This window comes from Podarcis vaucheri (genome assembly GCF_965113315.1).
Source record: "Podarcis vaucheri genome assembly, chromosome: 14".
Classification (NCBI taxonomy): domain Eukaryota; kingdom Metazoa; phylum Chordata; class Lepidosauria; order Squamata; family Lacertidae; genus Podarcis; species Podarcis vaucheri.
The window spans coordinates 54,436,036-54,462,541 of NC_138752.1; the positions used below are offsets into that span (position 1 = coordinate 54,436,036).

The following is a 26,506-nucleotide window of genomic DNA, read 5'->3' on the forward strand; positions in this document are numbered from 1 at the left end:
GGGGGTCCCTTCCAAGTCTACAACTTCTGTGGTTCTATGACCAGCAATTGTTAAAATCTCCCTCCTTGCAAATCCAGCTCCACCTTGGAATGGCTGGCAAGCCAAATCACAGACCAGGCAAAGCACTGGGTTGCGGAAGTTCTGCTGCCTCCTCAGAGCAAGGAAGAAATTGTTCCGAGCAGCAGCCAGGAACACAAGCCTGAACAGCCAAACAGGTTCATTCGCTTTCCCACTGGACGTGGGGGCCTGGGATCAGTGGCAGCCAGGAACCAGAGCAACCTGCTCTTCACCAGAAAGGCTACAGTGTGATAGGAATTTTGAGGTCTTAGATATACGGTAATGTTCATAAGCATACCAAGCAAGCATGTATATAGATCAGGACAGGAAGACCGACCTGGAACCATTTTGATTCCCAAACTGTCCCAAACTGACCAAATGTTTTCTCTGCAAGGTCAAAGGAAAATGGAAAAGCCTCCCCATTGTCTTTTCCTTCACAAATCCTGTCTTAAGGGTATGTCTGTGTTTGAATAGGGTGTGAGCCTGTGACCTGGCCCAGGAACTAAGTATTTATCACTACAAAAGACTAGCCAGGCTCCCCAGGCAATCCAATCAAGTAACCTGCCAGACAGGAGATAAACAACATTCAAAATTTTTGTTTTAGGCCACCTTTTTATGATGTAGGTGTGATGTATCTGAGGGGTGGTCTTAGGTTACACCCCTTCTGTGATGTATGTATGCTGTTTCTGGGGGTGGTCTTGACCTACAGGGTGGCAATTTCCAAAGTCTTTACAGTGGTACCTCAGGTTAAGTACTTAATTCGTTCTGGAGGTCCGTTCTTAACCTGAAACTGTTCTTAACCTGAAGCACCACTTTAGCTAATGGGGCCTCCTGCTGCCGCCGCAGCCCGTTTTCTGTTCTCATCCTGAAGCAAAGTTCTTAACCTGAAGCACTATTTCTGGATTGGCGGAGTCTGTAACCTGAAGCGTATGTCACCTGAAGCGTATGTAACCAGAGGTACCACTGTATAAGGCCTTGCGCGCCATTTTTCTGGGTTCCTCCTCTCTCCTGCGGGTGAGGGGAGCACCCTGTTGCAACAGATCAATAAAGATCAAGCTTACTAGCTGCTTTGCTTCTCAATATTCTCTGGTTAGCCTCTGTTATTCTCTCCTACCAATAGGGAACCTATGTAAGGACTCTATATGGGCTCTTGGATACCCCATAAGGGAAAAGGGCAATTTTTGTTTACAACAGCACCAACGTTTAACCAGCTACGGCAGGGGCAGCCAACGGGGGGGGGGGGAATCCCATCATCCCTGACCCCTGGCAGAAGTTGGAAGTCCAGCAACACCTGGCGGGCAGCAGGTCTGCTCCCCCTGAGTTATTGATTAAATGCCTTTGGATTATCCTCCTCCTAGATGCGCCTGTGAGGAGTCCGGAGGTTGGCAACACCAGAACGGGGATTTTCTGCAGTGGAATGTTCCCCCCCAGGGAAGCTCGCTTGGCACTTTCGTTGCATCTCTTTAGGCACCAGACAAAAACATTCCTCTTCTCCCAGGCCTTTGGTTAATTAAATAATCTAGGCCTATGGCCTTTTAAACTGGGCGTGGGGTATTGTCTGTTACTAGGTTATATATTTTTGTGCTTTTATATTGTCAATAGCCCTGTGATCCTAGGATGAAGGGCAGTTTAGAATTTTAACAACAACGACCACCACCAGATGCCCATGGAGAGCTCAAAAGCAGGAATCTGAAAAGTGGGAGAGTCACCTCAGCTCCCTGGAAATGGGAAGCGAACAGTAAGTGTTGATTCCGCGGGGAATTAAGTGGGGATTAACATCCAAATGAAAAGGCCTCCCTTCCTATTTAAAAACATTTAATAATAATAGTTGTAGTAAACTAAGTTAATTTTTATTTGCTTCATTTTCTCACAGGCTGGAAGGAACGTCTCTGAGATGAGGAACGTCACAGCACACATTCATCTTAACAGAAGCCTCTCTCTTTTTGCATGTTTCAGAAACACTGCTCTTACTCATATGCAAGCAAATCAATCACAATAGGCTACGACGCAAATGATTAAATAGACTAAGGGCTTTTTAATGCAGCCTACAGCTTCATTTGCTAGTATGACCTTGAAGGGCCTAAAGCCAGGCTGGCTCACCTCGCCAGATGTTCTGCATTACGTCTCTTCCACTCACCCACACTTCAAGGAGAGCTGGGGCCCAGCAGCATCTCTCCCCGCCCCCAGGTTACCCACTCCTGGTCTAAATCCACTACAGTCGTACCTTGGAAGTTGAATGGAATCCATTCCTGAAGTCCGTTCGACTTCCAAAACGTTCAGAAACCAAAGCGCGGCTTCTGATTGGCTGCAGGAAATTCCTGTAGCCAATCAGAAGCTGCGGAAGCTCCGTAGGATGTTTTGGGTTCCAAAGAACATTCGCAAACCAGAACACTCACTTCTGGGTTTGTGGCGTTCAGGAGCCAAAATGTCCGAGTCCCAAGGTACGACTGTAAATGTATCTCCTTAACAGACAACCCTTAGCAGTCTCAGCACTGCCCTGGGGGCCAAAACTGCCAGATAATGCTAAAGCCAAATGCCTGGAGGGGAAAATGAGGAGCCGATTTTTTTCCAAAAAGCGAAAGTGGTCAAGTTTTTTAAAAAGCAAAACTAATAATCTAACGAGAGCCAGAAGCCATATCTTCCACAACACCCTGCTTAATTAGCTCACTGTTACCCCTTGCTACTTCCAGAAAATAGAAAACAGGAAAATGCTGTTGTGACAAGTTTTCAATAGCTGAGGAATGCTTCTTCTCTTAATTAAAACTGAAGGTGTGACTTCGCTCCGCTACCTGAAAGAGTCCGTTTTAATGGCGTGAAGGAGTACCGATACCCCTCCTCCCCGTGTCCCTGAGCAAATGACTGTTCCGAGCATCTCTCATCCAAAGATGCGCTGTGCAGCAGCCACCAAGGACAATTCTATATTAAGATACAGTCAAATGATGCTATCACACCCCTGACACAAAGATGCAACAGAATTAGCGACCCCCAAATGAGGCTGATTGGGAAAAGGGGGAGAATATAGCAGGAAAGCCTCCTCTGCCTCCCAGCTTTCTGCCTCCTGCCAAAGGTTCAGGAAAGGCTGAATACGCTCAATAAACTCCCAAGCAGCCTGCTCAGCTGCTGCTGCCTTTTCACCAACCCAGGCCCACCTAGACAAGCCCCGGGGGTTTGGGGAACAAATATCACAACTGGAGAGAGATCTGTTGGAATGTAAAAGCGCTGCCAAAAATGTATAAGATATTATTGGATTGGGAGACAAAGGGTGAGCAGGTAAAGTCTTCAATGATACGTTGGGCAATAGATATTGGTTATAATATAGTTATGGAAGTGTGGGAACGATTGTGGAATACGGATATAAAATTTACAGCATGCTATGGTTTAAGAGAAAACTATATGAAAATGTTATATACATGGTATCTAACAGTGAGTAAACTGGCAAAAAATGTATAAATCAAAATCGAGTAAGTGTTGGAAATGCGAAGAGAAAAAAGGTCTCCTGAGAAATCTCTACGTGGGACAAGAAGCTACAGTTAGAACTGGATATGGAACAACTGATTGGTTCAAAATTGGGAAAGGAGTACAACAAGGCTGTATATTGTCTCCCTGCTTATTTAACTTATATGCAGAATTCATCATGCGAAAGGCTGGGCTGGATGAATCCCTAGCTGGAATTAAGATTGCCGGAAGAAATATCAACAACCTCAGATATGCAGATGACACAACCTTGATGGCAGAAAGTGAGGAGGAATTAAAGAACCTTTTATTGAGGGTGAAAGAGGAGAGCACAAAATATGGTCTGAAGCTCAACATCAAGAAAACGAAGATCATGGCCACTGGTCCCATCACCTCCTGGGCAAATAGAAGGGGAAGAAATGGAGGCAGTGAGAGATTTTACTTTCTTGGGCTCCATGATCACTGTAGATGGTGACAGCAGCCACAAAATTAAAAGACGCCTGCTTCTTGGGAGAAAAGCAATGACAAACCTAGACAGCATCTTAAAAAGTAGAGACATCACCTTGCCAACAAAGGTCCGTATAGTAAAAGCCATGGTTTTCCCAGTAGTGATGTATGGAAGTGAGAGCTGGACCATCAAGAAGGCAGATCGCCAAAGAATTGATGCTTTTGAATTCTGGTGCTGGAGGAGACTCTTGAGAGTCCCATGGACTGCAAGAAGATCAAACCTCTCCATTCTGAAGGAAATCAGCCCTGAGTGCTCACTGGAAGGACAGATCGTGAAGCTGAGGCTCCAATACTTTGGCCACCTCATGAGAAGAGAAGACTCCTTGGAAAAGACCCTGATGCTGGGAAAGATGGAGGGCACAAGGATAAGGGGACGAAAGAGGATAAGATGGTTGGATGGTGTTCTCGAAGCTACCAGCATGAGTTTGACCAAACTGTGGGAGGCAGTGGAAGACAAAAGTGCCTGGCGTGCTCTGGTCCAGGGGGTCACAAGGAATCAGACACAACTGAACGACTAAACAACAACATCATATGTGGTCTCGCAGTATGTTTAAAGCTTACTGATACACAATGAATTGAGAAAGATGTTTAAAATAACATTTGTTTAAAAAATCAGCATTTTTAAACAAATTTTCTTTTTGGAATTACAGGGGCAGAATTACCTAAACAGTACAGAAATTTATTCATGTATGCTACTACAGAGGCAAGAATGTTATTTGCCCAAAAATAGAAAGAAGATGTCCCGATGAAAGAAGAATGGATACAAAAACGTATGGACTACGCAGAAACGGCAAAACTTACTGCCAGGCTGGGGGGGGGGGGAGAGAAATCAATATAACATTAAAAAATGGAAATGGTTTATTGAATATTTACAAACAAATTGTAAACAAATTGGCAGGGTTATTGTAATAACCTGCAGTTTCATAAGAGTGAACAATTAAAGTAGATGAATGAAAAAATAAGTTAATTTAGAATATGCAGGAAATGGGGAAAAAATTAATGTAAGGATCTGCAGAAAGAGGAGGAAGTCAAGTTTTGATACGTTTAAGTTACTGTAAAACTATTGAAATGTATATAACTGAAAACCTCAAATCTTTTTTCAAAAAAGCATTTTGCAACCAGAAGATGCTGAAGGGAAAGTGATGCTGCTGCTGCAAGACTGAAGGACCAGTGAAAGGACCAGGGGAAGAACTGAGCACCAGAACCATTTCTTCTTTATCCGCAACACACAGGACTGGGCAGGCGCCACTGGCTAGCACTCGGTTGTCCATGTGTCTAAGAATCTGACTGCATGTAGGAATTTGGATACCCCCCCTGCCCTCCCAGTCCAAGAATGTTGAAGCGTTGGATTTTATTAAGCCTCTTGTCTTTCTAAATGCTTCCTACAACTAAACCATTTCCTGGCAATTTCAGAACGAGAGAGAAATCTCTCTAATACAGTACAAAGGGGGGGGGGGGAAATCTCCAGGTTATACAGTTGAGGACACCACCAACTGCCTCCAATCGATGCTGAATTAAAGTTTCGAAAGTCCTCTCCTTGATGCAGAAAGGCAATGTCTATAGTGGGGCAGGGAGGAGACCTCTTCTGGCCAGTGGGCCAGATCTTCACCTTCCAATCCCTGATGGACTGCATTTATCAGGAAGACCCTGTCAATCACCTGCCACCACGATGACACCAGGTGATGCTGTGCTTAGAAGCCCCGATTGTCGGGACTCCAAAGCACAGCACAGGGCTGTTTGAAAGCCCTTTTACAAGCAGCCTCACGCTGTTCTTTCTGCACCCAGTTTTCAGAAATTCAAGGAGCAGTACTGGGTGGGAGAAGCAGTTTCTGTCCAATTGTTTCCTGCTCCCGGAGCAAGGCCCACTCTCATTGTCCATCAGCAGAAGGGCAGTGGGAGCATGCCTGGCTCCAGCAAAAGGAATGTTGGGAGCTCACTCTAATCTCCCGATTCTTCCTTTGAAGCCCTACCAATGTATGACATCAGGTGTAACAATGGAAGTGTCTGGCTTGCCCAAAATGGCCTTGCACGCTAGATGGGGAGGGTTGGCGGGAGAAGTTTGGTTCGTGGACCAGCGGTTCCCCACCACTGTCTTACAACAAATATCTGGAGGGCACACTGAGTTGGCAAACACACATTCCGTAAGGGAAAGACTTTTTACAAGCTGGTAAACAGACACACCCCCTTCAGAAACAGATCTCCACAGGCGCATGTACTAAACTTCCACAACCATCTCCTTTATGAAAGCTATTTCTGCAGCTTAATAGACCACCTCTTCCTTCTTGCATGCCCTCATTCCAAAGATTTGGCTTGGAGAAACTGCAACAGCCAGAGGATCATAGGTTACCTAGCCCTGCTGCAAAAGTGTTAAAATAGTTTTAAAACAAAAACAAAAACTGGAGGAGGTGGCTGTGAATAACACAGCACCCAAGTGTTCAAAGCACATCATATTAGTCATTTTGGTGCAACTCTTACCCTGCGTAAAGAGCTCTCAACTACCCAGCACTCCTCATGAAACAAACCCTCACATCACATTCCAGGGAGGATTCCACATGTGCTTTTTCCTCCTGCAGCAAGAGGGGATCTCAATACAGTATAAGAAAAGGCTCCAACAGTCTAAAAAGAGCCTGGCTGCTGAATCAGAACACAGAACATTTCATAAGGGGTCCCAATTCCCACTGTGGCCATTCACACGGCTCCAGTCAACCCACAGTATGAAAACATGCCGTGGTAAAAACCAAGCATGAAAAAGGCCAGCAGCCCTTCCTCCTTGTCCCACTGCATTCACCAGACTGCTGCCCCTGAACATGAAGGCCCCGTTCCGATTTTGTGGCTCTGGGGAGCAATGTCATGCACGGAACAGCCCTAAGACTCAGAAGCTGTCTGCCATGACAATTACAATGCTCCCTGCATGCTGGGCATGCCAGTTAGAATCTTATCTGTACATCTCAGATGGGGGGAAAGCAATTGCTGAAATGTAGGGTAAAGAAGGGAGTTGGGCTGCTCAGCAACCACGCCTCTTTTAAAACTCAGTACACATTGCAACATGATTAAGCAACATCAAACACACCGCACCAAATCAATACAACAGCACGATCCTATGCATGTCTACTCAGGACAAGCACAATTGAGTTTACACTGAGTTTAACCGGAAGTCAGGTGGGTTTAGAACATGGACAGGCAACCTAAGGCCCGGGGGCCGGATGCGGCCCAATCGCCTTCTCAATCCGGCCCTCGGATGGTCCAGGAATCAGTGTGTTTTTACGTAAGTCGAACGTGTCCTTTTATTTCAAATGCATCTCTGGGTTATTTATGGGGCATAGGAATTCGTGTTTTTTTTCACTTCAAAATATAGTCCGGCCCCCCACAAGGTCTGAGGGACGGTGGACCGGCCCACGGCTGAAAAAGGTTGCTGACCCCTGGTTTAGGCACACAACCCAACCACTCCTCTCAGACTTTGGGGGGGGGAGTGTGACCCGGAACCACCACACATGCGCCTGGAAATAAACATTCTGCCAAATCCAAATGTTCAAAGCTGGCAATAAGAGGCTCCCACACGCGACATACAGCAAGACGTAAGAGAGAGTGTGCTGGATTAGCCCAAGGACCCATCTAGTCCAGCATCCTGTTTTCGCAGCGGCCAACCAGGTGCCCCCAAGCAGGACCAGAGGGCGGCAGCAGCAGCAGCAACTCTCCCCTCCCTCGGTTTCCAGTGGACCACGGAAGACCCCCAAATCCCCAACGGCATCCCCACCCCCTCTCCCCCCAAAAGTTCAGGTGAGGGGGCTGCTGCCTTTGCTTCTCCTTGATTAACCATTGCAGGTGGATGGACTTTGGGAAGCAGGGAGGGGGCGCCATCCCAGCCGCGATCAGGATCTGCTTCCCCAGGAGAAACGAGACCTCCTTGGAGTGCGGAGAATGTGCAGAGGAGCCGGGAGGCTGGCGAGGCCGGGGCAGCAGATGGCCCTAGCGAAGGAGGATGAGGAGAGCAGGTGGAGGAGAAGGCAGCTGCTGCTGCTGCAAGAGGGGAAAGCGGGAGACCCGGGGCGGGGAGAGGGAAGCCGGCGGGGGGGGGGACCCGAAACGAGAGCTCAGCCGCCGATCCCAGGCGGAGTCGCCCCGCAGCAAGAAGCCAAACTTGCAGCTCGCAGAAGTTCGGGCTGGTTGGGAGGAGAAGGGGAGCCGCGTCCTCCTCTCTCCGGCGTGAAAGCGAAACGAAACCAGCCGGGGAAGGAGGATGAGCAGCAGCAGCAGCTGGGGAGGAGGCGAGTCCGGGGCTGGAGGAGGAGGAGGGGCTGCCTCGGGGACGCCCACACGGGCTGGCAGCAGCAGCAGCCGCCCTCGGCGTCCCCGCACAGGGGGCAGCGGGGTCTCCCTCCGTGGGGAGTCCGGGGGGCGGGAGGGGCGCCCAGGCCCGGCAGGTGTCTCCGGGGGGGGCGGTTGCCAGGCAACCGAGGCAGGTGCGGGCGGGGCTGCCCCTGGGGGAGCGGGCGGGGAGACCCCGGAGGACCCCCGGCCGGCCGGCCGGCCGCTCGCTCCTTCCCTCCCGCGCTCCCTCACCTCGCTCCGTCTCCCGCTGGTCCCTCCCGGCGGCGCTTCCTGCTTCCTGCCCGTCCGCCTCCTCGCCGCGCTCGGCCTCCGCCTCCTCCGCCTCCGCCTCCTCCTCTTCCTCGCGGCCGCCAACGGCGGGGGGGGGGGGCCGGCCTGTCAGGCCTCCTTCCGGCCTGCGCGAGGGCGCCACGTGACCGCGAGGGGCGGGCCGGGGGCGAAGAGACCATGGAGACGAGGGGAGGGCTCGGGGCAGAGCGGCTCCAGGCGCGGATCAGGGAGTTTCTCGAAAGGAAAAGGGCGGCGGCGGGGGGGGGAGGAATCCCGCAACGGCCAACCAGCTGGCTTCAGCGTCACGTGACGGGCGGCTCTCCGGACGGGAGGGGGCCGAGAGGAGCGCCCAGTGCCCGGGAGTGCGCATGCGCCTTTGCGAAAAGGGGGGGGGAAAGACGCGGAATCGGAGCGTTTGCTGGGGATCTCGCGTGTTTTATAGGAGGAGGAGGAAGGGGAGTCCCGCCTTTGGCCGGGGAAGGGGGGCATTTGTTGCTCACGGCGACTTCGGCTCTGTTTCCAGGCTCTTATTTATTATTTTTATTACTATTATTATTATTATTACAGTAATTATTATTATTATTATTATTATCATTATTATCATTATTATTATTTATACCCCGCCCATCTGGCTGGGCTTCCCCAGCCACTCTGGGAGGCTTCCAACAGAATATTAAAATACTATGATACATCAAACAGTAAAAGCTTCCCTGAACAGGGCTGCCTTCAGATGTCTTCTAAAAGCCTGGTAGTTTTTGTTCTCTTTGACATCTGGTGGGAGGGCGTTCCACAGGGAGGGCGCCACCACCGAGAAGGCCCTCTGCCTGGTTCCCTGTAACTTGGCTTCTCGCAGTGAGGGAACTGCCAGAAGGCCCTCGGTGCTGGACCTCAGTGTCCGGGTAGAACGATGGGGTAGAACGATGGGGGTGGAGACGCTCCTTAATTTTTATTGCATTTTTAAAATTTACAAAAAAAGAAAATAAATTAATCCTTACACCCACATAGACCGTAAAAGGAAAACGGGGCAAAAAGGAAATTATGAAAATAAAACTAAAAAAGGAAAATATATTTGTCAAATATGTTTCCAGGCTCTTAATCCGCCTCGAGGCTCTAACGGTGGAGAGGCGGCAGGCAAGGGAAACAGTGGCGCTGGCCTTTGACCCGGCGTCGCTTCTCCTCCTCCAGTTTTGGTTCTTCTTATTCCCGTTAATTACCTTTAGATACCGCCCTCCGCCCGAGGATCGCGGGGCGGTTTCCCGGCCGAGGCTGCACCCGACGGATTTCTGCCTGGCGCCATTACCCTCTTCTGCCCCGGCCCGCAGAAAAGAGCTCCAAGCGGCCCACTTTGCCGGACTCCCCACCGCGTTGTGCGCCCATCCTGCCCGCTGGACTGAAGCAGCCGCGCAAACTCTCCCTCCGGGTAATCGAGCATAGGATCAGCAGCCGGGCCAGGATCGCGTGCAAGCGCCCGGACTGTCGTCTGCCAGTCTTACTTTCCCCCTACTAATAATTTACCTTTACTGCGTGGCCACCAGGTGGGGCCATAAGATCTAACCAACCGTATTTGCTTTGCGTTGGATTTTGGGAGCGCAGAGGCAGCGATCCTCTTTCACTGGAGAGCTGTGAAAAACACTCTAAATGCACTGATGGTTTCAACTACAGTGGTACCTCGGGTTACAGACGCTTCAGGTTACAGACTCCGCTAACCCAGACATAGTACCTCGGGTTAAGAACTTTGCTTCAGGATGAGAACAGAAATCTTGCTCCGGCGGCGCAGCAGCAGCAGGAGGAGGCCCCATTAGCTAAAGTGGTGCTTCAGGTTAAGAACAGTTTCAGGTTAAGAACGGACCTCCAGAACAAATTAAGTACGTAACCAGAGGTACCACCGTATAGGATTATTAGTAATAATAACAACTTGTTTATTTATACCCCGCCTTTGCTGCTGACACGGACTCAAGGCACCTTGGAGCTAAAACAAAAAACAGCTAAAAGAAACCATTAAAATTGGAATAACCTTTTTAAAAAGACCAGACACATTTCTGTTAAGCATTGTTGGCAGGGACATCCCAAAGGCCTTTATATATTTATATTTTTATATGCAACAGCTGCAGCCCGGACTTTGGTGGCAAAGGGGCGGAAGGAAGAAGTCCCGACAATAACGAACTGGCAATATTAAGCTACAAGAATTTGCTGAGATGGCGCAGCTGACAAACAGCCTGAGAGGCAATTCAAATAAAAAATATATGGAAAATGGGATAGATATGACATATGTTCAAAAATGCAGTAAAGGTTCGTTATCTATGCTAGCATTTGATTGACGTTGGAGAGAGACTGAGTTGAGAAATAAGAACAAGAGCTCATATTGTTATAGGAATGTATTAGATTAAAAGAAATATACAATAATATGAGTACATTAATTTGTTTAAAAAAGGAATATACAGTGGGATAGACAGGAAGTCGAATGTGTTGGTATGTATATGATTGGGGGGATTTGTTTTTGTTTTTTCTCTGTTTTTCTTCTCTTTTTAGGTATATAAAGTGTGTATATAATCTTGAAAAATATAATAAGCTCTGCAATGTAATATGACAATGTTTACCAATGCAATATAAGAATGCTAATAAATAAATAAAACTGCAAAAAAAGAAACCATTAAAAACAATTAAACATTAATTGAAGTAAAACCAGCTACACAAGCACCAGTATGTGCAGCTTCCCTCACAGGGTTAGGGTTTTGTTAGCGCACATCCGTGTGGAGGCGGAAGCACACTGCCAGCACTTTCCAGCATCACCTTCAAAAGGCGACTGAGAGTCATCCTGTTTGTGGGTTGGGGGGCAACCTCCGCCTTTGCACAGCCCTGCAGGCAGGGAAGGAGGCAGCTGGAAAGAAAATCCACCCTGTTGCTCCAAGATACAAAAGTCTGTTGCTGACTGTGCCTCCTCCTTCCTGAGCAGCACCGGATGAAACCCCACCTCAAGGGGACTGTCAGAAAGAATCCCAGGCCCTTCCCACCTCTTGCAGCAGTGAATAGACTTCCCAGCCCAGAGAGAGAGAAAGCATAAGCATCTGTCACAATAGATCCAATTATTTGCAAGGTCCGGCCCTGGCAGCCGGCACAGAATCCGCCCACAAAACAGTGTCCTGTTCAGGGATTCTTTGCCATTTGCATTCTTGCATCTACAAGGCAAGCAACCGTTCTCTCCCTCCGAAAGAAGCATCTCTTACACAGCTCACCTGTGGCCAAACATCCTGCCTGAAAAGCGACGTCTGGGAGATCTGCAGAGGCAGGGCCACCGCTGGCAGCGCAAAACCTTCAAAGCAAAGAACCTGGATGCTTACGGTGCGATAAAGTTTATGTGGAGAGCCAGCCCTGCACTCTCAAAGGGTGGCTCGCTGGATGTTTGCCCAGAAGGATTAAAGGCAGGAAGACAGGCAGTCACAAGGAGGTTGCTTTGAACCAAGCCACTCTCATCTCCCTTCACCTGCCTGCTGGAACGTGGTAAGATTTGGACCTGGGAGCTCTGAAACTTTAACCCGCAGCCTTTCATTCCCGTCCTCTTGCAGCTGCACGGACTCTGATCGCACCAAACTGTTTCAAAGGCTGTTGAGTCGGCAGCAAAAGCAGAGCGGTGCCAGCTGGTTGGCAAATATATTAGAGCAGAGCCACCGCGCTCGAGGAGGGGGATTATTTGCACTGTGCATTGGGCAAGAATCCGGCATGCCATTTGGGTGGAACATGTTGACCCAGTGCAAGGGTCAGATATAATGGACCTGGGCCCATGTGCCAACCTGTCCTGCCTGCTTGAGAATGGCAGCGGTCCCTCCAACACCACTGGCAGCGCCAGCGACATCTTGGCCACCTCCTTCCTGGGATGCGCCCTGTCCATCATGTGCGTCGTCGGGGTGGTTGGAAACATCTACACGTTGGTGGTTGTCAACCTCTCCGTACGGCTGTCTGCCTCCATGTACGTTTACGTGGTCAACCTGGCCTTGGCTGATCTCCTCTACCTGGCCACCATCCCCTTCGTCGTCTGCACCTACTTCGTGAAGGACTGGTACTTTGGGGACGTGGGCTGCAGGGTCCTCTTCAGCCTGGACCTGCTGACCATGCATGCCAGCATCTTCACTCTCACCATCATGAGCACAGAGAGGTACCTGGCGGTCGTCAAGCCCTTGGACTCCCTCCGGAGGCCTGGAGACTACCGGAGGACCATCACCTGCTCGGTCTGGCTCCTGTCCTTCCTCCTTGCCTTGCCCACCATGGTTCTCATCGACCTCCGGACGAGCAGCCAAGGAGGAGTGACCAAGCGCATATGCCACCCTACTTGGCAGGTGGGTGCCTACAAAGTCTACCTCACTGTCCTCTTCATCACCAGCATCTTGGCCCCTGGCCTAGTCATCTGCTACTTGTATATCAAGTTGGCCAGGACCTACTGGAGGTCTCAGGCAGCCGTCTTCAGTGCCAAGGCGATGAAGAGGTGCTCTCGGCAGAAGGTCCTGTACATGATATTTAGTATCATCCTTGCCTACTGGGCTTGCTTCATTCCCTTTTGGCTCTGGCAGCTGCTCAGCGTCTATCGCCGCCAGCCGGGCAGCCTTGCAAACGCCACAGTGGCCTGCATCAATTTTTTCGTGACCTGCCTAGCTTACAGCAACAGCTGCATCAACCCTTTCCTCTACACGCTGCTCTCCAAGAACTACAGGGAGTACTTAAGGGGTCGGGAGAGGAACGCCCTTGTCCTCATCAAGGTCAAGCCCAGGAGGGGTTCCTTGGGGGAATCAGTGTGGTCTGGAAGCCACACGTACACAGAGAGCTTGGCTGTGGCTCAGATGCAGGGAATTGGCAACAAGGAAGTCTTCTTGTGAAAAAGTGAGTAGGAGGCAGGCCAGGCAGGAGGACAAGCGTTCAGCCACCCGACCAGCCTTGAGGGAAGAAGCCCCGTCCTGTGCCAAATTTCCCTACTTGATTGGCTGCTGGGAGCAACAGAAACCCACACAAAATACCCGCCTAGATCAGGCAACCCCCAGTTCTGGAACGTTTGGACAGTGATGTGTGGACAGTTGTTTGTGCGAAAGGCCTTCATACTCTCAGGATTTGACAATGTGTGCCTAGGAAAATCTAAGGGGAGAATGGGATGTCTGTGTGTGTGTGTCCGAATAATCATGGGTCAAAACCTCAGCCCCACCGTGGTCTGTTATGGCATTTACCGTACCTCCAAATAAGATTGCACAAGGCCACATCCTTTATAGGCAGAAGTAAATTGAGTGCCTGTGTGCAAGCCCAAATACATGCAAGTTTCCATGATCTGAAATTGCTGAATTGTGTTTTCCTTGGTGTGTCAGATTTTCATCCCATACTTCATCTAAGAAGCGGTGTTGTCTTGGTCCTCCCCTTGCCCATTTAAGCTTTGCAACCACCCTGTGAGGTAGGGCAGGCTCAGAAATAGGAACTGGCGCCACACTGCAGCCAGTCCACTATGGGGGCCCTATGGGTCCCTTGGAAACTTATCAGGAGCTGTTGAATTGGAAGATCACAAAGGGAGGAACATGCATTCCTCTGTGACCCACACACTGCATGGGGCTACGGGAGCCCATTATAACTGTTTGAAGACAGGGATGGGGAGTCTGTGCTGCCCCTCCACCAGCTGCTGTCAGGCTACAAACTCCCATCAGCACCAGCCAATGATAAGGGCTGATGGGAGCTGTAGTTCAACAGCAGCTGGAGTGGCGGCCCAGCGGCCCCTCATCTCCAAGGCTTCAGGCGGGCGATCAGTTCAGTCAGGGAAACGATGCACGTTCAGCAGCAATGTGGACTGTTTGATGGAAAAGGATTCCAGACAGATTTGGTGACACGTGGCAGAATGCGATCAGAAGCTGCTGCTCTTTCTCCTTTGCTGTCTGGTTCTGTCTCCCTCCCAGTCCCCGAGATGCCACCATGCAGGTCCTTCAAAACCCTGTAGTTCAGTGAAGTCTCTGGCTCAGTGCCCATGTTCCCATGGCCTATTGTGCCTTGGCTATACAGGCAGAGTCTAAGCACGTGTAACTGAAACAATCGCACTGTGTTTACATGCCCTGGGGAAACTCCGCTTGCCTGAGAACGTGCAGTGCAAAGCCTCCGCCTATTCTTTCCTGCTTCCATTCCCCCGTGGCTGATTTCAGATGGCTAAGGCTCCTCAGGACCCGTGTGGCCTGACCCCTTGCACTCTGAAAATCACCATGCCCAATGACAGCTTCGTGTCAATACAAAAGCCAAGATGCACCTTACCCCGTATAAAAAGCAGTTGTTTTGCATACCCGCTATAAAAAAGGTTGCAGCGTTTGGGATTTTCTCGCTTAGAGAAAAGGCAAGAGGCAGTAAAGACTCTTAATGTCAGGGTTGTAGATTCAAGTCCCTTGCTGCACAAAAAGATTCCTGTACTGCAGGGGGTTAGAATCATAGAATCCTAGAGTTGGAAGAGACCACAAGGGCCATCGAGTCCAACCCCCTGCCAAGCAGGAAACACCATCAGAGCACTCCTGACATATGGTTGTCAAGCCTCTGCTTAAAGACCTCCAAAGCAGGAGACTCCATCACACTCCTTGGCAGCAAATTCCACTGTCGAACAGCTCTTACTGTCAGGAAGTTCTTCCTAATGTTTAGGTGGAATCTTCTTTCTAGATGACCCCGAGTTCCCTTCCAACTCTACAATTCTATGATCCTAAGTTCAAAAAATTCGACATGCCATGAGACAAGAGAGGCCCAGGGTGGGGAAGAGACTCAGATCTGCTGCCTCGAGTTCCTTGGAGGAAGGTGGGGGTACAAATGAATTGAAAGAAAATGGAGTCCAGCTTGTGTGTTTTGGGTTTGCAGGGTCAGCATGCAGGGGAGCCCACTTTCTTCTTTCCTGGAAAGGATGACCGGTTCTTATTCTTTGCATGCACCAATTCCTTATCTGAGAAAAGCAGAATTTCCCCAGCACCCACAAGTGCTTTTCCTTGTACTGATGGATGGCTGCTGGGAAAGCAGAAGTTCTTGCTGACTGAAAAATTGCATGCAATGTTATTTGCCTTTTCTTTCTCTGCCAAGTCTTCACCTGCTGTGGTCTCCTGCAGAGTCAAATGTTTTTTTCTGAATCAGCTCAGCCCAGTGATGCAGATGCCCACTGCACACATGGATTTAATAATTTATTGTCTTGTTGTTCCTATTTATTTCTGTTCTTCTCTTTCTGCTGAAAACTTCAATAAAAACTTTTTAAAATTAAATTATTATTATCATGGGGAGGTTTTTCAAAGAAAAAAAGGTGCAGGTACCTAGCATGAAGTTGTAACAGTAAGTGCCACACTTTTAAAATTGGGGGGGGGGGAGGTTTTGATACTACATACCCTTGAGTACCCCCAGAAAGAAGAACTGATTATTAATAATATCCCACCTTTCTTCCAACACATGGAAGCTAACACAGATAAAATACAGCAAGCTAAAAACGTAAGTGTCAGGGGTTCAGGAGCAGAGACGCAGAGAAGGGAGGAAGCAGAGAGCGAGGGGGAGGAATCCGAAGGGAAAATGAGTGATGATGACGACCCGAGATCTCCAAGCCTAAGCAGTGAGTCAGAGGACTCCCAAAAGGGAGCCCCAGTGAGCAGAGCAAGGGGGGGATCCGGGGGGACACCCCAGGAGGAAGGGAACAGAGGAGATTCAGAGAGTAGCAGCTGGAAGTCGGGACCCACGCTCATAACTGAGGGCGGCAGCAGCTGGAAGTCGGGACCCACGCTCAAGACTGAGAGCAGCAGGGAGGAAGGTAGCCAGGCATCGGGTTCCGGAGGCTGTCAGCAGGAGGGAGGGCACGAGTCAGGGGTGGTCACGCCCTCCTCAGAGAGCGAGGCAACGGTTAAGAGGAAAGTAGAGAGTTGGGCGCGCGCGCCAAGTTCAAATGCAGCGGAAGCCGGAGCAGTAAGCAGCCCGGAGAGTGAGCCAGGTCCCAAAGCCCGCCGCAAGGAGGCAGAAGGATCAGGGGGGTCAGCGTCAGAGGAGAGTAGAAGGGAGGAGGCCCAGGGGGGCAGAAGGACCCAGAGACGTAGGGAGAGGCGAAGGAGGTGGAGCAAGGCTAGGGTATTAAGCTGGTGTGCAAGAGGCGGGGACTCAGACGGGTCTTCGCCGACCTAGGGCAGAAGGTGTAGAGCTGCACGCTGCAGTTCGGAAATGAAACCTGTAACTTAATAAAGACTCTTATAAAGTGAACGCTGGCGGACTTGGTCCTATGTGAGCTGGGACTGGGTGGCAGCTCTGACAGTAAGACCCGTCTCTTAAAAGCTTCGGACACCTGATATCTCGCAGCGGAGAGAGAGGCAGCTGGAGGAGGGGATCGGTGTTTGGGAGCAAGCTCACGACGGTTAGCAGAGATGACGGAAGCAGAGAAAGTTGCAGCGCTGCAACAGGCAGTTACCCAATTGAACGCGGAGGTACTGGCATCCAAGGAGAGGGAGGAGGATGCGGCAGCCGCCTACAGAGATCTCCACGCCAGGTTTGAAGCATGGGTTAAACACGGGCAGCCAGGACCCAGACCGGAGGGGGTTGGGTTGGCACGGAGAGCAGGAGGGCTTGTGGCTCACTTCGATGGGAATTTACAACAGTACCCCAATTTTCGAGCAGACGTAATGTGCGCACTGCAACTGCTGGCAAAAGACTTTAGAGATGAGGAAGAGAAAGTGGGGTTCATACTATCCCATTTGCATGGGGATGCTAAAGCGTGGCTACGCAATTTGTGGAGGGATAAAGATCCGGCGCTTCAGAATGCAGATGCCTTTATCAAAGCGATGGATGCGTGTTTTTTGTCTACTATTGATGTGGATCTTGCCCGACGGGAGATTCATGGACTGAAACAAGGGAGGGCAAGCGTCCAGCAGTACCACGCCCGCTTTTTTGCGCTGGTCAGTGCCTTAGAGTGGGACCGGGATTCGCCCCCTGTCAGAGACCTGTTCTGGGAGGGTCTAAGCTCAGCGGTCAAGGATGAAATTGCAAGGGGGGAGAGGCCCCGAAGCACGCAGGAGGTGGTCCAAAGGGCGCTGACTGTGGGGGTGAGGCTGGAAGAACGTCCCTGGTGCAGAGATGAAGGACGTGGAGGGCGCGAAGCAGCGAGAAGTTTCTCTTTCGTTCCAAGAGAAGCAGCGCGTGCGCAATCCACACCTCCGCCAGGAGGGGGAGGGGAACCGATGGAGGTTGGAGGTGCAAGGGCTCAGTCAGCAGCCAGAGCCCTAGCACCAACAGCAGTGAAAGCGAAGCCTCCTAGAGGGAACAGGAAGTGTTACATCTGCGAGGATCCAGGCCATTTGGCGAAAGAGTGTCCCCGGAGGCTCCACAAGCACACTGCAGCCTCAGCAATGGTGACTGCAGCAACGCAGCAAGGAGAACCACAGCAGGGAAACGACGATGTCTGGCTGGAGACAGAGGCACTGGGGCCCAGCCAGACGCATCAGTGAAGCAGTCCCCAGCGATCTTGCAACCCACGGACCCCCTCCCACCCAAACCAGTAGTGCAGCTCACAGCATCTCTCCAGCTACCCGATGGCGTCACTATCGAAGTACCGCTTTCTGTGGATTCTGGAAGCACGTGTCCACAGGGGTGACGCCGTTCTTCGCCAACAATGGGAGGAATCCCAGAACCTTCCCGGGACGGGAGAGAGTGGGGGACGGAGAACCACAGACGGCGGACGCGTTCGCGTCAGAGTTGCAGGCGGTACACGATCAACTCAGACGGCAGCTGGAGCTAGCTAAGCACGCCTACAAGGTGCAAGCTGACAAGCACAGGCGGGTTGGCGAAGAGATCCAAGTGGGAGACTGGGTCTGGTTGGCAGCCCACGCAGTGCCGACCAGGTCACTAGCCAAGAAGAAGTTGGGGCACAAGCAAATTGGTCCGTACCAAGTCGAAGCACAGATCAACCCGGTAGCCTTCCGACTGGTGCTGCCGGAGGGTTCCAGAATGCATCCGGTGTTCCACAGGTCGGTGCTCACTCCCTACAAGGCACCTCACAGATTCCAGGAGCCAGGGACGGCACCGAGTCCGTTCCGGGAGCGGACGGAGACGCGAGGGGTGACGCAGCAAGACCCCATCAACGAGGTCACGGAGATTTTGGACTCCAGATGGGGGGAAGAGGGAGTCGAATACCTCCTAGCCAGAGAGGGCACCCGGGCCAGCGCCAATAGCTGGGTGCCAGACTACGCTTTGGAGGAACCCCTGCTCAAGGACGAGTTTCATGCCCTTTTCCCACACAGACCCATGCCAGCGAGCTTCTTCGACGACTGGCTGTTCACGCCCACACTTTCTTCCAGCACGTTCCATGGATTCGACTCGGACGGGGAACCCGCACTGAGCACCCGTTCCCCAGAAGGATCGCCGGCGGGTGCGGCGTCAGACACCTCGTATTGGTGGGACGATCGACCGGAGGAGCAATGGCGCAGGAAGTGGCTGGAGATGCCAGGTCGAGCGACCGACGCAGAGACTGACATGGACGTGTTCGGGGAGGACCTTGGGTTCGAGCACGGCGGTACAGAGATGGAAGCGGAACAGGTCAACGTCGGCGACCGCGAGGAGGAAGACTCGGAGGTCTTCAGTTGGCGGCCAACCACGGGGAGCGAACTGTATCCGGCATTCCCTCCCGTGATGATGGAGCACCCAGCACCCACACCTGAAAGCGGGGAGGGGGGAAGGGGGGGCTTCGAGGGGGGGATGGATGTCAGGGGTTCAGGAGCAGAGACGCAGAGAAGGGAGGAAGCAGAGAGCGAGGGGGAGGAATCCGAAGGGAAAATGAGTGATGATGACGACCCGAGATCTCCAAGCCTAAGCAGTGAGTCAGAGGACTCCCAAAAGGGAGCCCCAGTGAGCAGAGCAAGGGGGGGATCCGGGGGGACACCCCAGGAGGAAGGGAACAGAGGAGATTCAGAGAGTAGCAGCTGGAAGTCGGGACCCACGCTCATAACTGAGGGCGGCAGCAGCTGGAAGTCGGGACCCACGCTCAAGACTGAGAGCAGCAGGGAGGAAGGTAGCCAGGCATCGGGTTCCGGAGGCTGTCAGCAGGAGGGAGGGCACGAGTCAGGGGTGGTCACGCCCTCCTCAGAGAGCGAGGCAACGGTTAAGAGGAAAGTAGAGAGTTGGGCGCGCGCGCCAAGTTCAAATGCAGCGGAAGCCGGAGCAGTAAGCAGCCCGGAGAGTGAGCCAGGTCCCAAAGCCCGCCGCAAGGAGGCAGAAGGATCAGGGGGGTCAGCGTCAGAGGAGAGTAGAAGGGAGGAGGCCCAGGGGGGCAGAAGGACCCAGAGACGTAGGGAGAGGCGAAGGAGGTGGAGCAAGGCTAGGGTATTAAGCTGGTGTGCAAGAGGCGGGGACTCAGACGGGTCTTCGCCGACCTAGGGCAGAAGGTGTAGAGCTGCACGCTGCAGTTCGGAAATGAAACCTGTAACTTAATAAAGACTCTTATAAAGTGAACGCTGGCGGACTTGGTCCTATGTGAGCTGGGACTGGGTGGCAGCTCTGACAGTAAGAGAAGACAATCATTAAAGTGTAATTAAAGCACTAATAGAATTAAAGCACAGCACCAGCCCTTTCCTCAAAAGCAGTCAGTTCCCAAAGGCCTGTTGGAATAGAAAAATATTCACCTGCCGGCAGGAGGAAAGCAAGGAGATTGCTAGTGAAGCCCAACCTCCAGGCCTGGTGTCAGTAACCAGCAGGAATTAGCTGCTGGGGTCCCAGTAAGGCCCACCAACACTGATGCATGCAGTGACTTCCCTGGTGATGGGAGCAGCGTGTGGCCGTTCTACTGTCCTGAAATGGCCCCAATATCACATTGCAACAGGCCACTGTAAGAAATTTAAAACAGCCACACTCCACTACAGACCCACCAAGGGTCCCTGTTTTCCAGGGACAGTCCCAGATTTACAGAAGCCAATTTCTGATTTGATCTCGGAAAGTCCCACTTTTCCTTAGGGCGTCCCTGTTTTCATTGGAGATATGTTGGAGTGTATGACTAGTTAAACCTGTGTCTGGGCACCATCACAGCAAGAGGGGTCCCTGCTAAGGTCACCTGCTAAGCTCCCCACCCGCCTTGAGCCAGCCCTGTCAACGAGCTGAGCTGATGCCCTGAGCAAGCATCTCTGTAATCTTCCCAGGATCCTCTGCAATTCACACGGGTTATAGGACTAACACAAAAGCAAGTCAACATGAGGAAAATTGCCGGAGCTGGCAGGTTGGAGACTGTGCTCTTAGGAAAAGACACGTGCAACCCATCCAGCTCACGTGTCCAGTGTGCAAGCACAAACCTTCCAGGAGAGCACATGTGGAGTCGGGGAAGGGAAAGTAATGGTTACAGGCAAGCAGGCGAACAGGCGAGCTTTGTCCAAGTCGATCCGTCAGCACGTCACTGTCATGCAAGTGCTTCTGCTCAGGACAAGCTTTGCCAGGGCCTGCAGTCTCAACCTGGGCACAATGACACTCTTTGTTCTATCCAAGGAAGGAGAAGAACCAGCTAGAAGGCAGGCCAAGACCTTCTGTTCCTCCAAGTCCGAAAGAAAAAGAGAACATCCATCAGGAGTATTAATGACTCTGCCGCCCAGGAAGGAACACCATCCTTACTCTGCATGTGCCCATAAGTCAGAGCACGTGGCTCTGGCGCATCTCGATTATAAGTCCACATACCCCTTTGCTTCCAAGCAGGGAGGAAATGTTCAGGGCAGCCATCATGTGGCAGGATGCTTTTGGGAAGGAGAGCATGGGAGCCAGATTGCAAATCTATCCACAGTTTCTTTTTTAAAAACGAAACAAAACTGGCTTTCCTGACCCCACACACTTCTTATTGTGGCTCAACACCATCATTTTGCAAGGATGTTTCTGCCAGGGTAGAAGGCTGTTGCTTCTCACGGGTGAGCAGGCAAGATGCTATATAAAAAGGGGCCAGACTTAAATGACAAAGAAAAATGCTTTGCATGCTAGAGGTCCCGTATTCATTGCTAGGGACCTCTAGTTAAAAGGATCTGCAGGGCAGGTGGTGGGAAAGAGTGGACAATACTATCCTAGATCAGGGAAAGCCATTATGGTATCTTCCAGGTGTTGTGGGGATCCAGTTCCCAGCAGCCCCAGTCACCTCACCCAATGACAAAGGACGATGCAGGTGAGCAACAGCTGGAGAGCTCCAGGTGAGTTGCCCTGGTCAAAAGGAACAAATAATCTTACCTGGCCTAAGGTAGCTTCCTAGTCACAATGAAAGCTAAAATGATTAGTATTACATTTCTGGTGCATCTAACACACTAGTGGAAACATTTTAAAAGATTTTACACAAATTTAAAGTTGTGAGAGTTTATTGCATATGTAACAAAAATGAACATGACCTCCTGGGCCCAGCCTGCTATACAATCACGGTTTATTCCAGCTGGCTCCATAACCACGTTAAATAGAACTAGTATTTCTTTAAATACTTTGATTTAGACATAAAATGAAGAACATTAGTGTACAACTTTTTCACAAAATAAAATTCGCAATAAAAATGGTGAGAAGAGTAACAAGGAGTAGCAGCAATACTTAAAAACAAGACGTTACAAAATAATAAGTTAAAAAATACATTATAAAGTGGTTGAGGAACAAAAAAAAAGTTAACTGAGTAAGAACAAATATGTACTGCATTTCTGGAAAACTTTCTGTGCTCTACAGTGTAGTATACTGGGCAATGGACTAAGGAAGTGGGGGAAAGAGGCATCTGAATGATAGTTGAGGTTTCATAAACCACACCCCATGCTGAACAAGCCGCCTCTTCAGAAACAAAAAGTTGCTCCAATATGTCAAGGTTAGACCTTGGGCTACTCACTCATACCTTTCCAATTCGTAACACAAAAGGAGTGGCAATTTCCTACATCCCTGAGTGCATAAACGAAGGATGATGCATTTCAGGGCAATTAAACAAAAGAGCAAACAAACAAACAAACAAACAAACAGATTTGCATCACTGACCTACACTGCTAGACATACTGGAGATTTTAGATTAAAGAAGACTTTGGATGTGATAAGCTGCTTGGGGGAAGAGGAAGCACGTAGCCCTGCTCTTGTTCCTCTGTCTCAACTGAAATAGCCCTTTCACCACCTCCTACAAGGGGGAGAGGGGAAAGGTGTCCTGCCAGCAAGTCAGCTGTGTAAGAGTAGGAAACTTCCTGTTCCCTTCACCACCTCCATCTGCCTTAGGGTAGACTTCCGTGGACTTGCTGCAAGCCCGGAGGGCCTGAATCTACCAAGAGACCACTGCAGGGAAAATATAAAACCATCAAGTCTGTTGCGTGTCCTTTGGATGGTTTGACTGCTAAAAAGCTTTCAGCAAAGACTGTGCTGAAGCTCAGCAGATTGTAGCAGCAAGAATCCCACTTTCCCACTTATATTTTATACCCTCGCTTGTTCAGGCAGGAGAAGAGGAAGTTTCAGCCTGAGCAGAAGCAAGTGGTCTGTGCCGCTCTAGCCAGCACCCTGGGGGGGGGAGACTTTGGTCTACTTTTTTCCTTTGATCCCTGCTGCTGCTGCTGCTGCTGCCGCCTCAAGCTAAGATGCAGCAAACAGTCTGTTTGGGCTCTTGGGTGTTGGAACAGTGACACAAAATGGGAAATGTAATGAATATCCTGGAGATAGAAGTCCCCCAATCTTCTGCACTATTATCACAGAGGCGCCATGTGCTCAGTGCCTGAACACGGACTCAGGGCCAATGCTCATGCTGCCCTCGGAGCATGTCTGCCACATCTGTGGCCACCTGCTCTCTTACTTCTCCATCTCAAATGTCATTGGCATGGTGTGGGCTCCAACCGTACAGAAGCTGAAACCACATGGCAAGAGTCACATTAAGATTCACCTCCAGGTGAACAGTCGCTATTGCTAACTGTTGCTAATCTCACATGGGCAACCTGTTCAGCCTCTGTGCTCAGGGAAGACCTTTCACTTCCACCACCTCAGATTTGCATGGAAATGACTTGTGAAAACCTTTTCGTGTGACGTTCCTATCTCTACGAAACCTTGTGCATTCAAATTCCACTGACAGGGCTAATGTGTCCAATAACAACATCTGATCTCCACAGACATTTGGCAAGATCATGAGATTTCTATTATCCAGAGTACTACAAAGATGCTTAACCAAATATGTGAATCCAAAATCCCTCAAACCTCCTTGATACACTTCCCTTCCTAAATAACTTAGCTGCAGCTAACTGGTCCCTTAAGTGCGCCTGGATTCAAAAGGCAATTTCAAGTCAAACCTTAGCTCACCTAAAAAATCCAACACTTAGCCACATGGTGCAAAAAACACAAAATAAAAAGAATTCCTTTCTCAAATATAATCCTCATGTGTCCATCACACACACTAAAAAAAATACGGTTAACAACAGGAAAGAAAGATTTTAGGACTCTGACAGGTATCTAACTTAAATCTGTCATATCACAGTTTAAAGCTATTATCAAATTCAATGTTTTAAAAATAAAAATAAAAATGAACAACAGAAATATCCTTGTAGGTAAAAGAACCATTTGACCCATGGCTGAACCCCAATGTCCTTGCTTGTCCAAAGTAACGGTTAATATGCATCTTTGCTTAAAACAATTTTAATATACATATTTGGGGGGGGGGAGTCTTATGAACTGAATCACAACTGATTACTAGTTGACCTTTTTGCCAAGAAAATGTTATGTTGTTAAAAACACTGCCTTGTTTCTTGTTGTGGAAACTGAAAAAACCTGTTTGGTTAACCCGACAGAGTTGATTCTCCTGCATCTGAGAAGCTGTGTGAAACCAATCACTTGACACCAACTTTGAACATTAGCTTCAGATATATGAAAGTCAGGGTGGAGAAGAGTTTGAAAGCAGTACTCTGGGTTACTCAGTATCTGTAGGCTTAAAACCCCTGTGTTAGATCTTTATTATATATTCATCTTTCAACAGAGCCATTTTCCACTCCCAGTGGCTCAACGACGGAACTTGGTTCCATTAGTTTTGCTTTTAGCTATTTCCTCTTAAAAGAATTTCTGCAGTTTCAAGTTAAAAAAAAAAAGAATCTGAAAAAACAATGTCAGGAGAAAACTTTTTCAGGCTGCTGACAATGTGGCCCATTCCCCACTGCCACATTCTCTAACACAAGCCTTCAATCACACACAGAAGGGAAGCAAGTCCACAGAACAAATCTGTCTCATGTACAAAGCATCCAGAATGAAAACTTACCTCCCAATTCAAGATGGCTTGGACTCCTCTGGGTTCCTCTCTCTTAAGAGCCAAGCCACCACACTTGGACAAAAAGCTCCCTCTCAAGGAATAACCTTCAGCTGTCTGCACCTACGGAGTCGTTTCCTGCTAACTGTTCTTTAATGGGTATTCTGAAATGTGCAATTTGGAATCCCAGTGCCAGTCTCATTTCCATAGGATGCTTCTGGATGCTACAAGGGCTCAGGACTGCATTAAGACAAAACATCCAGATACACCTACCAGTTGAAAAGTCCTCAGCAAACCAATCTCAAGATACTCAACTACAGTTTGATACTCCTATAAAAAAAGACCACAGGTCATTGACCTTATCACAATATGTGTTACGAGTCTAGCAGAATATCTTGGGTAACCAAAACCAAATGCTGAACCTGGCTGCCTTTTGTTTCATGGGACATGGGAGAAAAATGGGGAGGGGGAATTTTTGTAACAAAGGGGAGAAAAGTATGGGTGGGAACCCCCAACAAAAGCCCCCCCCCCAACACCACCACAGGAAGGAAGGAGAGGAAGCAGCCTCCACTCCCCCAGTTGTCAAGCGTCGCAATGCTTTGGACAAAAGAAGTTCACAGCAAGCTTCTTCTTACAGCTTTTTGATTTGGTGGTCCATGAGCTAGTAGTATCTGTTTCCTTTGGTTGCCCAGTCACTCCACTGCAAACCCACATGTCTCTTCCACAGCTGTCAGCAGCTTCTCATAAAGCTTCTCGTAGGACTCATAAGGCGGAATGTCAATTCGGTTAAAGCTGCAGAAGGCAAGAGATTGGCGTTAGGGCCCTGCTGACACCAACTCAAAATGCAACTCTTCACCCGGCCCTTGGAAAAGGCTGGTGTTTTGGTTTGGCCAATTGTATCTGCTGTATTGTTATGAGGAATTGTAACAGAATTCTGGCTTTGTTTAGCAGTTAATAGTTTGCCAGGAAAGATGCCATCCTTCACTAATACATCATTTCAAAGCATTTCCGGGATCACAGAAATTGAAACAGCTGATGGCCCAATGAGAAGCCAGCCAGCAGAAAACAGGGCAGCATGTTTGCTTCCAATGGGAGCTTGCTGCTTTCTCTGCAGCGTGGCTGCCTTCCCCAACCTGGTGCCAGTGGGAAGTTTGGGACTACAAGTCCCAAGGGTGCTAAGCAGTGGGGGGGGGGAGAGGAGAGGTGGCTTTGGAGCAGAAAGGTGGACTGTGAGGCGAAAGCGAGGGACCCATTCCAGCACCTGGCTGCTTCTCCATTCTAAATTGGGCTTGTTCAAAGCAGCCTATTTTTATTAAAGAACAGAGGATTAGTTGCCACAAGCATTAACATGCCTTATTTACTTAGGCCCTTATATCTGCAAACTGTTAGTCAAAACATGGGTGTAATGAGCTGAACGGGGTCTTTGCTCATACAGCTTCCAACATTAATTGGTTCTTTTTCTACTGTGCATATAAAACATGGAATTAAAAACATTTAGAATCCATAGAGTGCTGCCTCCACCATTCATGAATGTTTCAACAGTACTTTGCTATATGTGAGTATGATTTAACTTTGCCCAAAATAGCTCTAATCACTCTTTAATTTACTTTTGGCAAAACTTTGCTATTTCATCTGGGCAGACTTGAGGGCACATCTGCACAGGCACACTTCACCACAGCTGGGGGGGGGGCAGAAAAGCAGCCT

The 26,506-nt window shown here is 49.7% G+C and overlaps 2 protein-coding genes and 1 pseudogene across 5 annotated transcripts in view; 1 reads left to right on the plus strand and 2 right to left on the minus strand.

Annotated features, from left to right (window-relative positions):
• Window positions 1-8,675, minus strand: part of RNF216 (ring finger protein 216) — a 77,304-nt gene extending 68,629 nt beyond the window's left edge. Inside the window, exon 1 of the mRNA XM_082199680.1 lies at window positions 8,578-8,675. The gene's annotated coding sequence lies outside the window, so the exon portion shown is untranslated. The remainder of the gene's footprint in view (window positions 1-8,577) is intronic.
• Window positions 8,676-12,186: 3,511 nt separating this feature from the next.
• LOC309519071 (urotensin-2 receptor pseudogene) lies at window positions 12,187-13,712 on the plus strand (annotated as a pseudogene). Its single transcript has one exon. The product of its transcript is annotated as a urotensin-2 receptor pseudogene (transcript).
• Window positions 13,713-21,914: 8,202 nt separating this feature from the next.
• SMURF1 (SMAD specific E3 ubiquitin protein ligase 1) overlaps window positions 21,915-26,506 on the minus strand; it is a 53,046-nt gene continuing 48,454 nt past the window's right edge. For all 3 annotated transcript variants that reach the window (XM_082199728.1, XM_082199727.1, XM_082199726.1), the window contains one exon: window positions 21,915-25,594. In XM_082199728.1, coding sequence (XP_082055854.1) covers window positions 25,495-25,594 — 100 coding nt within the window. In that variant the 3' untranslated portion in view covers window positions 21,915-25,494. The remainder of the gene's footprint in view (window positions 25,595-26,506) is intronic.